Here is a 13,441-nt window from a genome sequence, read left to right as displayed (position 1 = left end):
AGTGATCAGTTTTGACTTGAAGATGAATTTTCCTTTCCTGCACTGTAGGCTTACATTAGCTCAGTTGCACTAGATTCTGGCCACAAACAGGCCTTTATGTCTTACCCAAGGCCTTGAATCCCTGCCTAGGTGAGTGCCACCTGCATGGATGCTCATGGCTTAACTCTCTGGTGTTTCCAGGAGAAGACTTACTTGATATGTTCCTATGTGAATAATTCTTGTCCACCTTTAGGCAACAGGCAAAAATTCAAAGAGAAGTTCCTCTAACAAATGTAGAATAGGGCCTCTGACACAGCATTGAACCCTTACATAACCTTGTCCAAAAGGTACCAGATAGGAGTATGGTTAGTGGCTGCCTGTAAGCCTGAGGCTATCCCCCTCATCATTTATCAATCATCCCACTTTATTAATGTCTTGGAAGAACTTAAGAACATTTGTGACAATTAGAGATAGGGCAGCCAGTCCCCTCTTAAATTAGCCACAAATCTGACTAAAGCAGAAAATCTGGGAAGTAGGGGGTGGTAGAAACTGGGCATATACATACATTTTAGGATTTCAAAACCATTCATTTTAACCCATTAATATTAGAAAGAAGAACTCAGATTTTATTTTATTATTTTTTCTTTTTTTAAAGATTTTATTTATTTATTTGAGAGAGAGAGAATGAGAGACAGAGAGCACGAGAGGGAAGAGGGTCAGAGGGAGAAGCAGACCCCCCGCTGAGCAGGGAGCCCGATGTGGGACTTGATCCCGGGACTCCAGGATCATGACCTGAGCCGAAGGCAGTCGCTTAACCAACTGAGCCACCCAGGCGCCCCAAGAACTCAGATTTTACAGTAGGAGCAAAACCTTAGACTGTGCTTCATCCTAATATTCCTAAATGGCTGTGTGCTAATGAACGTATGTGTTGTATATACATTTCTACTCTGAGCAATAGAGATTTTCACCTAGACACTGGACAGATTGTGCTTTCAACAGGAATGAGCATATCTAGAAAATGTGTGACCTTCATTGTTGCTTAGCAAATGTTTGATGGGATAGATTGATCAATAGACAGAAACACAGAAGTTGCATCCCCCCCCCAAAATCCCCTCTTCCTCTCCTCTATTTCTCCCACCTTCCCTGGCTTTCTTTCTAAACAAGCTTATAGATTCTGCACTAATGAAGAAAAATATATATTGTTTGCTGTAGTCGTGGAGAATGGGAGTCAGTAGAATTGGCTTAAGGTCATAAAAAAGCAGTCACTTCCATAAAGTGTTGGCCCGTGTTTTATAGGATCCAAATTGTATATACAGTTTATATGTAGCTTGATAATTAGAGACTTTCTAATTTTTTTGGAAGGGTGGTCTGGAAAATAAAATCCATGTTTTGCATATATTTTGACCAGAGAAATACAGAACTTCTGAAGCAAATACATAGAGACTATCTTAAAAAATCCATACTTGCAAGATGCTTCAATGAAGCTCCACAAATTCAGATATTCACCTGCAAATCCTAGGAGCTAGGTATATCTGATGCAAATACTTAGTTTGTGAATCAGTAAATAAAAATCATCTATTCTTATGTTTTATGCAGTTTTTCATCTGCCTCCATAAAGACCGTTGAAGTAAAATTCAGAATGCTGCTCCTCAAAATAACAATAACAACATTCCAGTGGTTTAGCAATAGATTCAAAGATGTAATATAATTGTGGCTATTTAAAGAGACAATTATGGTTATAAATTATGCTTATAAAATGCTACTTGTCTCAGGTATAAATATGAAAGACTTAAGTGTACTTCATTCCAGGATGGATTTGTTCTGTCGCTATTGCTAATGGCCACTGACATGTAGGGAAGTTCAAGGAGACAAAGGGCTTTGTCTTTCTTTTCATTGCTGTATTTCTAGTTCCTAGAATAGTACTTGGCAACAGAATAAGTTCTCAATAAGAACTTGTTGAATGGGTGCCTGGGTGGCTCAGTTGGTTGGGCGACTGCCTTCGGCTCAGGTCATGATCCTGGAGTCCCTGGATCGAGTCCCGCATCGGGCTCCCTGCTCGGCGGGGAGTCTGCTTCTCCCTCTGACCCTCCCCCCTCTCATGTACTCTCTCTCATTCTCGCTCTCTCAAGTAAATAAATAAATCTTTAAAAAAAAAAAAAAGAACTTGTTGAATGAATAAATAAATGAATGACTGTTGAATGAATAAATAAACTAACTTGTTTGGATTCTAGAGTCTCAAATAAACATATATGGTACTGTGTACTCTGTTGTAGAATTCAGGGTTACTCCAACATTGCTTTTTCTGGATTTAAGAAACTGAAAATCTTGTGGCTTTTTCCCTTAGACTCCCCTCTAGGCTAGCTTTTTTATCCTTCCAGGCTGGCACGGGTTTGTTTATACCAAGACTGTAAGTTAAATGGTCAGAGACAAAGGAAAATGCAAAGGGCGCTGCATAGAGATGAGCCACTTGTTCATAATTCATCCCTCCCCCAGTGCTTGCCATCGTCAATGACTGCCTGGAAAGATAGATTTCGTTTACTTTATAATCCTCCATAATATGACAAAACTAAATTAGTATGTAGCCAAATATGGTATAATACTGTTTAGAAACTTCAAATTAATCATTGATATTATAATTGTGCTCTGTCTCATCAATAGCCAGTTACAGACTGTTTTCTATGCTAAATAGGATAGAGTATGGTTAGAAACAACACATTCTAGGGGGAAATGTGGAATTAAAATAAAGTTATTCAACTTACAGCAATGAGTTGGTAAGAGTTATTCATCATAGCTATCAACATGTTGAGTAGGACAACCAGAGAGATGACATTGTATGTCCCAAACATGGTGGCGCCAACAAACTCAGTGAATTCATGCTGTGCTTTGACATTGGTCACATATAAATTGATCAGCCCAAATATGGACCAGAACAGGGACTGAAGCGTCTCAAATAACCTGGAATAAAGATAAAATGACGCTAATAGCTATATTAATAGAACTATTATACTATAAGATATAACAATAGAACTTGATTCCTATTATGTATATTTGCTTAATTTAAAAATTAAACTTAATAAAGGGTATTAAAGAATTACAAAATTAAACTTAATAAAAAGAATTAAAGAAAATTGTTTCCATCATATAGCACAAATCACGTACTTAATTTTCCTAAGAGCTTTGAAAACTATTTAGTTTCCTAGAGGAGAAAATCTGACCCACAGCCTGTTTTTGCATCTCTCCTGAGTTAAGAATGGTATTTGCTTTTTCAAATGGTTGGGAAAAAGAGCTATTTTGTGACATTTGAAAATATTATAAATTCACATTTCAATGTCCATAGTCAAGTTTTATTGAAACACAGCCACAATCATTTATTGATGCATTGTCTATGGTTTCTTTTGTGTTAAAATGGCAGAGGTAAATAGTTGCAACAGAGAACATATGGCCCACATAGTCTAAAATATTTACTCTCCTGGGCGCCTGGGTGGCTCAGTTGGTTAAGCGACTGCCTTCGGCTCAGGTCATGATCCTGGAGTCCCGGAATCGAGTCCCGCATCGGGCTCCCTGCTTGGCGGGGAGTCTGCTTCTCCCTCTCCCGCTCCCCACTCTTGTGCTCTTTCTCTCTCTCACTCTCTCTCTCAAATAAATAAATAAAATCTTTTTTAAAAAATAAAATATTTACTCTCCTTTTCACAGAAAACTTGGTAACGAGTGTCATAGGGCATTGATAGTTAATAAATGATACATCCTCAAGCTTAGTCTTTGAAAGATGTCACTTCATTCACATGCTCTTGCTTCTTGGTTGTAGAAGGACTCAAAACAATGTTATCGTTGTGGATTCCCACAATTCCAGTTAAAGTTGTACGTAGTGAATCCTATAAGATGGCAAATGTCAAAATGCTCAGATAACAAAATTTGCTATTCTTTCTATTTCAGGGAACATTTAATTCATTCCTGCCAATGAATGAACTCTGGTGTTTTATTGAAAGTAAAGTTTCCTTAACTTAGTCCAAGAAATGAAATAAGATAAAGAATGTCTGAAACTAAATGAAGAACTGTTTGTTTCAGCAGGACCATTATCTTAGCATAATGTAATAAAATGATAACAGGATTTTTATACTCTTTGACAAATAGTTAAAATAAGACTTTAGTCACATTATATTGTAAAAACAAAAACAAAACTATTCTCATACCTGGCATGGTGACTAAGGAGGTAGGATTTCAGAGGTCAAGTGACCCAAGGAAAGCCAATTCATATGAGGCCAGGGGTTAATGGCATGGACTGATTTGAAAAAGATGAGCCTACACTATCAGATTTCCTCTAGATACAAATTTACCTTAGAAATATCAAGAGAACGAGGTAGTTGCCAAAAGGGGCTGAAATGACAGGAGTTATGATGGAGAGTCCGGGTCATTGGAATTATGAGAAGCCAAAGGTTTGAGACAACAAAAATGAAGGAACAGAGAACTGAAGAGAAATAAGCCAGGTAATAAGCAAACATTGAAGAAGATAGACTTGGAATAGATGACTCAGGTTAACATTGGTTCTCAGAGTAAATGATCTTACGGTCCAGGGCTATGTCATCTCCTGCCCTTCCTGAAGCCAAGCCTTGTTCTAGGTTCTGCCCCTGCTAAGGTCAATCCTTGCCTCAGAGGATCAAAAGGCTATAATCCTGTACATGATTTTTGGACCAAATTCCTGTTACTTGAAATCTTCCATGACTTTCTGGTCTGTATACCTAGGAGAATCTAACTAAGGAGACCTTAATTGGCATTCAGGGCTTCTTTTCTCAAGGTTTTTTTTTTTTTTTTTTGGTAAACAATTTCATATTATAATTGTTTAATTAAATTTTAATTATAAAATATGTAATTATTTATTGATTTATTTTGCTATAGCTATTCAACAATGGACCAAATTATCATAAAATGATAAGGGGGCTGATCTGACCAACCTCAATCAGACTTTGTCCTGCCAGCAGGGATGTGCATCATGTGAGGAGCTGACCGTGTGTTCTTTAAGGCCAACCCAGATGTCAGATTCTAAAACCATCAGGGAAAGTTTAATCTAATTCATTAGCCCTAGGCAAAGGCTACTCTAAGTTATTCTTTGAAAACTTTCTCAGGAAATAAGTAAATTTGATCCAAGGCCATAAGTTCCTTATTTTTAGTAACTTTAAGGACAATTTCTAAAATTAATGACAGTGTCATTTGGGTTCAATATAAGATAATTTTGTTCTTTCTTTCTAAATGGTGTAAATTCTCACCGTGAATATAGAAATATAATTCAGGTGGTTTCCCCCTGGTATCAATAGCGGTTCAGAGAGAGAGCTAGAAGTTACATAATCTAAGGGCTATAATAAATTATATAAAATGCCACATAAATCCCATAACAGTTACTTTTTTAAATGTTCAGATAAAAAGTGTGATGTAGAATAAATGGATTGCTATGGTTGAACAATACTGATTTGCTTCTGTCTAAATAAGAACTACTAGCTATTAGAGAATATTAGCAAACCCTTCGGCAAAACATTTATTTAGGTTTTTAATTAGAATTTGAAAAGGAGAAAATTCAAAATAAGGTGACATCTTGTGATTAATTCTGGATTTCATTCTTATTTTTCTTTTCTTTTCTTCAGTGAAATGAATCAGAAGTGAGATGTGCAGAATAGCTCCGTTTAAGCAAAATATATTTACTTTTAGATTAATTAAGACCCTAGCATCAAGACCTTAGTATTTCTTATTTATATTATTATGTTAATTATTCATTATATGGACTAAAAAAAAGCAATCTAAGCTAACATTTTAAAGCCACTGCTTCTAGAAATGTTTCCACCATTAGTGATTCCCAAAACTATATGATAGCGAGATTGCCTGTAGATTGAAAAGTAATTAGCTGCAGTACATCTCAGATTGCTTTTATGTGACAACTATTTTCCTAGTTCTTTGGTGAGATAAGGACAGAATGGTTCTGAGGATAATACCACATTTAATTAAATAATACTTAGCATAAAACCGTAGTTGACTAAAACCTGGTAATTCTTACGGGTTGATGCTAAAACATTGCCTTCCTAAAGATAACTTCTTTGTCTCTTGCTCTTTAAAGATATTTCTCAGTTCTATCCTTTGAGATGAAAATGAGGAAACATAAATTAATATAAGACACATCTGATTATTTTATTCTTAGTTTATAAGGAATAATGTAATATTAAAACAAATGAAGTAGGATCTCAGTTGGCCAGTTCCACTTTTGAGGAATATACCTTCAATAAACATAAAAGGGATTTTCTCAATGAGCCAATATCTGTCATAAAGCCCATGCCCATCTCTTCACAGGAGAGTCCCTTAACCAGAGACTACTAATTTAAAATCGTAGGTAGAATAATTTCAGTGACTAAATATTTGGTTTTCTTAGTATCATTCAGTTCTTCCTACATTAAAGAGAAAACAATCTGGAAGCGTGAAAAGAGCAGAAAAAAAGTGTCATTTGCTGGTGGGGAAATTGAAGGAGAGACATAGAAGACACAGACCAGGCAGTGCCCACTGGGAGCTCACAGTCAGCAGGGGATCAGGAAGACATCCTGGAAAAGGCATGTTTGAAGTAGGATTTGGAAGACAGAAGAAAATTTTGCCACTTGGAAAGGGAGAACAAGGACATTCTGTGATGAAAGAAGAATATGACATATTTGGGGATTGATTGGAAAATTTGGGGAGTGGGGAAAGACGGGGCTAGATAAGGAAGCAAGGGGCAGATCATTGAAGGACCTGGTATGTCATGCTAAGGAATTTGGCTGTACCTGGTAAGGAATGAGAAACCATTTAGACACTTTAAATGGAAGAGTGTCAATATTTTTGGTTCAGAAAGATCACTCAGGGAACAAGATGGAAGACATATAAAAGAAGGCAGAGGCCAGGAGCAAGGGAACTTTGACTTAGGCATGGGCAGTGAGCAAGGGAAGATGGCTCCAGAATAATGAAGAGCAGGAATAGATGCTATTGACTGCATGGGGAAGGTTTGGGGAGGGAAGGATCTAGTATAAAGCACAAGTTTTTTATTTAAATTTCTGGGTGGGTTGTGATAGTATTGACTAAGAAAGAGCATTGAGGAGGAGGAAGAACAAATTTTTAGACAGACTCTGATGAATTTTCCTTGGGTTTAAATTTTTAGGAGATATGCATGGAAAGGCATCCACAGGACAGTTGGACTTACAGATCTTAGAGAGAGAGATCTGTGCTAGTGATATGAATATAGGAGTCATTCCTCAAGACGTCTAGGGCCGCATCCATAAGCACAGATGAGTTTTCACAAAGATACTGTAATATGGTGTGAGGATAATCATTAAGGCAAGATCACTATTTAAAAGCAATAACTGAAATATAATTATCAGAGAACAGTGAGAAAAATTGGAGGAGTAAGAGACGAAGTATAAAGACATAGTAACACTGAAGTTAAAGGAAGGCAAGATTTCAAAGTAAAAGTGTTAACAGGCTCACACGTTGCAGACACATTCAATAAGCTTTAGAGAGGTAAGTGTCCCTTGACAGGGGGGATATGGAGGCTCTAGGTATTCTCTAGGCTCTAGATATTCTCTAGAGCAGTGTTAGTGGACTGATGGAAGCAGGAGCCAAATTGCAATTGGATGAAGAATGAATAAGAAGAAAACAAGGTATCTTGGTCAGGCTTCTTTTCAGGATTGTTTGGATGAAGGGAAGGAGGGTGATGGGGTGGAGGCTAATAGGGAAACACAGGGCTCAGAGTTTCAGCTTACGTTTGCACCCTGAATGGAAGGAGTAACAGAGAGGAACCAGGGAGATCTAGGTGGGAGATAATGCTCTGTTACTACTGATAATGATAAACAGATGTAAAGTAGCTAGCTTTTTTTTTTTTAAATCATATTCTATGGCAGGCACTGTATTTGGTACTTTACATGAAGTATTATGTTTTTTCATCCTCAAATGGAATAAGATCTCTGAGATAGTGGATAGTAAAAAAAAAAATAGAAATTTATGGAGTAATATAAATTATAAAAAGAAATTAGAAAAAGAAAATCGAAGACCAACAAAGGCAAAGAAATAAGCTGTAGAGAGCATTGCTAGACATCCTCTTGCAGTGACTGGACCCATTATACTGAAACAGGGTCATCAAGGGACAGGTAACTTTTGCCTGCCTCAGACATTCTATACATTCTAGTGCATTAATTATACCAAGAATTATTGCTTGCAGATTTACATTCCATGATCTGGAAAAAAAATACAGGTAGAATACCTGATTTATTTGGGCTGAATGATTTGGGTCTATAATATTTGAGATATGCAATTATCTGTTGCTTTTCATGATAACAGAGGAGACCTTTAGCATGGGTACACTAAAATAATACCATGCAATTCAATACATTTGCTTCTAGAATGCAGTTTATACTAGAAACTTTGCCTCAGACTTCCATAGCGAGGGAACTTCTTGGACAGAGTAAAATTTGTTCATAATATGTAATCATTTACCACAAAACCAGTAAAAGGGCACTGTGATTCCTGGGAACTTAGGGATCATACATGAGGATGGGGTTAACTGCGGATGATTCAGATGTCTGAGAAGAGGCTGAGTCTTGGAACCAGAACTGTTCCCTGAATGAAACACAACCTGGGAGGTCACTCAGTTTGAGGTGCTGCGTGGAAGTTCTTCCACCGAAGCAGAAGGATACGGCAATGCATGTAAATGGGGCGGGGGGTGGGGTGGTGGGTGGGTCCTGGCCAGCGGTTTGCATCAGGGCACGCAGGACAAAGTAACAAGGGAGTTGGGAAAGCTGGGGGGAGCAGAAGGGCTCTCCATCAGAAATCAAGAAAGACAGCAGACAGTATCCAGGATGTTTGTAAGAGGCCGCATTCTAGTCCATGAAGCTGGGGGTTGGTGGGATCTGACCATTGTAAATCCCTCGTCTCAGTTGCCAGGAGCAAATTGCCATGACGAGGAGCACAAACAAGTGGGGAAAGATTGAGTTCAGATATCAACACAGACAAAATCCAGGGCCATGCTAGTCGCAAGGATGTTGCCTCAAGGGGTTTCACTGAATCCCTCCTGTCCAGGGTCAGATAAGGCACGAGGAAGATGACAAGGCTGGTCAGTCTGGAGAACTCCGGGCTGAGAGCAAGGGATGAAAGGACAAGGGGAAGCTGCGATGACCTTTGGTTCCCTCTATGACTCAGGATTTGTATCAAATCTATTTCTGAAAGGATCTGAGGCACATAAGGCTGAGATTAAATTTTATGTGCAAAGAAGCAGATGTGGGTTAATTAAAATGGTGTTTTAAATGTTGGGATCAAAGATAAAACAGATACAGAAGTGAATCAACACGAATACTGTAGCCATAAATGACTTAGTTTATATGAAGGTATTGGTTTTTTTCCTACTTGAGAAATTATTGCACTTTCTTATTTAACATGAAATTCTACAACGGCCAATGAACAGGGTCTGATTTTTAGTCACCTACAAAATGACCATGTATTCACTTGCAGGTGTTGTGTAGAGGAACATGACCTAACTTCTTCTGCTAATTAACTGTTTATCACAGTTGTCTGGTGATCACAGTAGGAAGGAAACCGACACAGGTGTGCAGACTGTGTGAGCATCAGTCACGGGCCCAGGAACCTCTGCTGTCAGCAAACCTGTCTGAGAATGACCAGAGGTTGGCACTGAGCGAGGCCTATTGCCCATCAGGTGTAAGGGCACAGGGAGTTTTGTGTGCATAATTATAGGGGCCTAGGTTAGCCTGGGGTTCCTATTTTGGATTATTTCTCCATGCTTAGATGTTTTTTGTGCAGGGAATTAGAGAGTGAAAGAACATGTAAAGGGACTTTCCTATCTGAAAAACACAGAAAGCTCGAGAAGGACTTGAATTTTCTCACACGATTGGCTTTACGTATATTCTATCAGAGGTTTCCCCTTTATTTCACATTTTAAAACCGAGTATATAGATTCCCTTTATATGAGGTCATTTAAAAAATCATTTTACTAAGACTTAAAATAAATGTACTGGATATATATATGTATATATATATATTTTAATGTCAGAGGATCCATTCGTTCAAAGGCACGTTAATTCTGTTTTCTGCATTAAGCACAATTTTCTTTGCAACCACTTGTCATGGCTCAAATTCATAATGTAATACCCTCTGAATTCTGCACAACGTTACCAATAAAAACGTCTGTTCGACTTACGTTGAAAATGCATTATTCTGCTTTTCACATCGTATGCCTTTACAGCTTAACCCTTTTGTTTCTTCATAATAGAAATACAATTGATTTAGGCCATTTGCAAATGCTAGCAACACAAGGCAGTATATGAATAGAAACTTCAAAATGTCCAGGAGCATTCTTCCCAGAGATATTTGCAGAGGCCCCAGGTGAGAATTGGCAGTAAACAGAGAGATCAGGCGCAAGGAACTGAAGATGTTTGCGATGGCAAATAAAGCTTCAGCCACCAGAGTGGGATGCCACATGTCCCAAGATTCTCGTGGATTAAGTGCACTGTACTGGAGAAAAAAGAGAAACACAGAGAACATAAAACAAACGCATACATATGACTATGTCAAGTTCAGGTCAGAATGCTTTTGCAGGTAGATCCAGCACAGTGACCTGTTGTCCTTTATGATGGTGGCAGCGATGTTCATCTACACAAAAATAAAAGTTTATTAAAGACTTTTATAATTTATAAGCTTTAATCAAAGTGGCCTTCCTGGTCTGTCCTTGTCATTTGTAGTACTTGTTAATATGTGAATTACATCTGACCTTGACCTTTCCGATTGACTTTAAAAAAAGAAAAGAAAATGTTACATAGAAAAAAAAGCTGATTTTATATGGGGAAAAGACAGCAACATGATAACAAAGAAAGCTACGTTATAGAGGAAAACTACTAAATTTTGAACAAAATTATCAATGGTTTTACTTACTGTATTTGACACATTTGCCTAGTCTAGATGAATGCATGTGGGATACAAATTACAAATAAATGAGTGGAAAGTACTGGTCCATTGCCCTGGAATAGTAATGACCAATATGGGCATAACTGTCGGTGCTTCGTATCTGTTATATCCTAAATGCAGATAAAACCCAACTTGGAAATCATCCTGGAAGTCAATGAGTTGTTAATTTTTTTATATTTAATATGTAAAACATATGATATTTATTTGAACATTCCTTAATTAGATAAAATATGTGATTTGAGAGAAATATTTGCTATTTTATTAAGCTTTGATGAGCAATCATTTAAAAAGTAAGACCAGGGGCGCCAGGGTGGCTCAGTCAGTTAAGCGTCTGCCTTCGGCTCAGGTCATGATCCCAGGGTCCTGGGATGAAGCCCCGCATTGGGCTCCCTGCTCCTCGGGAAGCCTGCTTCTCCCTCTCCCACTCCCCCTTCTTGTGTTCCCTCTCTCGCTGTGTCTCTCTGTCAAATAAATAAATATAATCTTTTTTTTTTTTTAAAGATTTTATTTATTTATTTGACAGCGAGAGAGGGAACACAAGCAGGGGGAGTGGGAGAGGGAGAAGCAGGCTCCCCGCAGAGCAAGGAGCCTGATGCAGGGCTCAATCCCAGGACCCTGGGAACATGACCTGAGCCGAAGGCAGACGCTTAACTGACTGAGCCACCCAGGCGCCCCAATAAATATAATCTTTAAAAAAATAAATAAATCAAAAGTAAGACTAAGTTAATTAAAATGCCAGCTTTGAATTATCTCGACACTGAGCTATATAAAGGGCAAAATGAAATTTATCCTTTGTATTACTGAAGTAAATTTATATCCTTTTCAAAAAAAAGGATCGAATATGCTCTTTGAAATACTGTGTTACAAAAATCTATAATTAGGGATGCCTGGGTGGCTCAGTCGTTAAGCATCTGCCTTCGGCTCAGGTCATGATCCCAGGATCCTGGGATCTAGCCCCACATCGGGCTCCCTGCTCTGCGGGGAGCCTGCTTCTCCCTCTCCCCCCCCCCCCCCGCTTGTGTTCCCTCTCTCGCTGGTCTCTCTCTGTCAAATAAATAAATAAAATCTTTAAAAAATAAATAAAAAAAATAAAAAAAATCTATAATTAAACCTGTGTAGGAATCAAACAATAAATTGAATTGCCTTCTTCATACACATCCCTAAAAAATATGTCTAGACAACTGAATCTTTTTCCTAATAATCATGTTAGAAAAAACAGTTCTTCTTCTGTATAAGTCCCATCAGAATATCAGAATATTGGGCGCCTGTGTGGCTCAGTTGGTTAGGCGACTGCCTTCAGCTCAGGTCATGATCCTGGAGCCCCGGGATCGAATGCTGCATCGAGTCTGTTTCTCCCTCTGACCCTCCCCGCTCTCATGCTCTCTCTCTGTCTCATTCTTTCTCTCTCAAATAAATAAATAAAATCTTTAAAAAAAAAAAGAATATCAGAATATTTCCATTCTTTTTATATTGCATTTTATACCAAAGACCTCTACAAATGTTAATTAATTCTCTTGAAACTAATAGATCGTATTTTTTTAATCTCGCTGGGGAGAAAATACATCACAAGCGTCTGATTTTGTTTAACACTCAGACTCTTGCTTGAGTGATAATTTAAAACAATCAAGTTTGAGGTAGAGGGAAATTATTTTCTATTTTTAAATGCTGATAACTGTTCTTGAACATTGCTAAATTCACCATAAAATAGCTAATCACTGAAGATGCATAAACACATAAAAACATTATTTTTTATCCATTATAACAGATATCAAAGCGAGGGTTTGTGGTATCAACTACTATCTAATTCTCTTCTCTTGGTCACCCCATATAAAATGCACCTTTTCCTTCAAAGACTAAGATCACCTTCACTTTTTATTCACTTCTCTTGAAAGACATGTTTAGGTAGAGAACATCCCCTCTGCCCCCCATTGATGGCTAATTCTATATTTCTCTTTCTCCGCTAAGCAAATATGGCTTAGGACTATATCTCAAGATGTACAAAATATGACACAGTAAGCATTCTTAACGATGTGACTGTTGGAATTCCTCCTAACATTTAACACAATGGTGCATGCAATGGGTACCCAAGAAACATTTTCTTCCATTGAATACTTATTGTCCACAGAGGATGGGAGGGACACCTAATCATAAAAATGCTCGAAGAGTGCTGTGGGAATAGAGAAGAGAAAGTGATAAATTCCATCTGGGGCTGATGGGGTCGGAAATGAACAGAGATTACATGCTGTTCAAGCTTTAAGGGTTATTTGATATTATCCAATCTCCCGGAGATGCTGATCCATGTTCTAGCTCTTGCAGGCAGTTGGGGGCAGTGGGATATAGACTCCATCATCACAGGGTGACGTGGTACTTTAGATTCCCTTCTTTGCAAACTGTCTCAGCTAGGACTAGCAAAATCAAGAGGAAGGCTTTCCATTTTACAGATCACGAGATGCTAGATTCTGCCCTGGTCTAGTTACCCAAGTCTGCTTCA

At 38.0% G+C, this 13,441-nt stretch overlaps 1 protein-coding gene across 5 annotated transcripts in view; it reads right to left on the bottom strand.

Annotated features, from left to right (window-relative positions):
* TRPC4 (transient receptor potential cation channel subfamily C member 4) overlaps positions 1-13,441 on the bottom strand; it is a 192,597-nt gene that overhangs the window by 20,877 nt on the left and 158,279 nt on the right. For all 5 annotated transcript variants that reach the window (XM_064586163.1, XM_064586167.1, XM_064586166.1 and 2 more), the window contains 2 exons: positions 10,187-10,500; positions 2,739-2,934 (listed from right to left, as the gene is read on the bottom strand). In XM_064586163.1, coding sequence (XP_064442233.1) covers positions 2,739-2,934; positions 10,187-10,500 — 510 coding nt within the window. The remainder of the gene's footprint in view (positions 1-2,738; positions 2,935-10,186; positions 10,501-13,441) is intronic.

The sequence above is a fragment of the Mirounga angustirostris genome, unplaced genomic scaffold (genome assembly GCF_029215605.1).
Source record: "Mirounga angustirostris isolate CCGP_5_RB_7025 unplaced genomic scaffold, mMirAng1.0.hap1 SCAF_3, whole genome shotgun sequence".
NCBI lineage: Eukaryota > Metazoa > Chordata > Mammalia > Carnivora > Phocidae > Mirounga > Mirounga angustirostris.
Note: the sequence above shows the minus strand (reverse complement) of the source record. Positions and strands in the feature narration are given on the sequence as shown.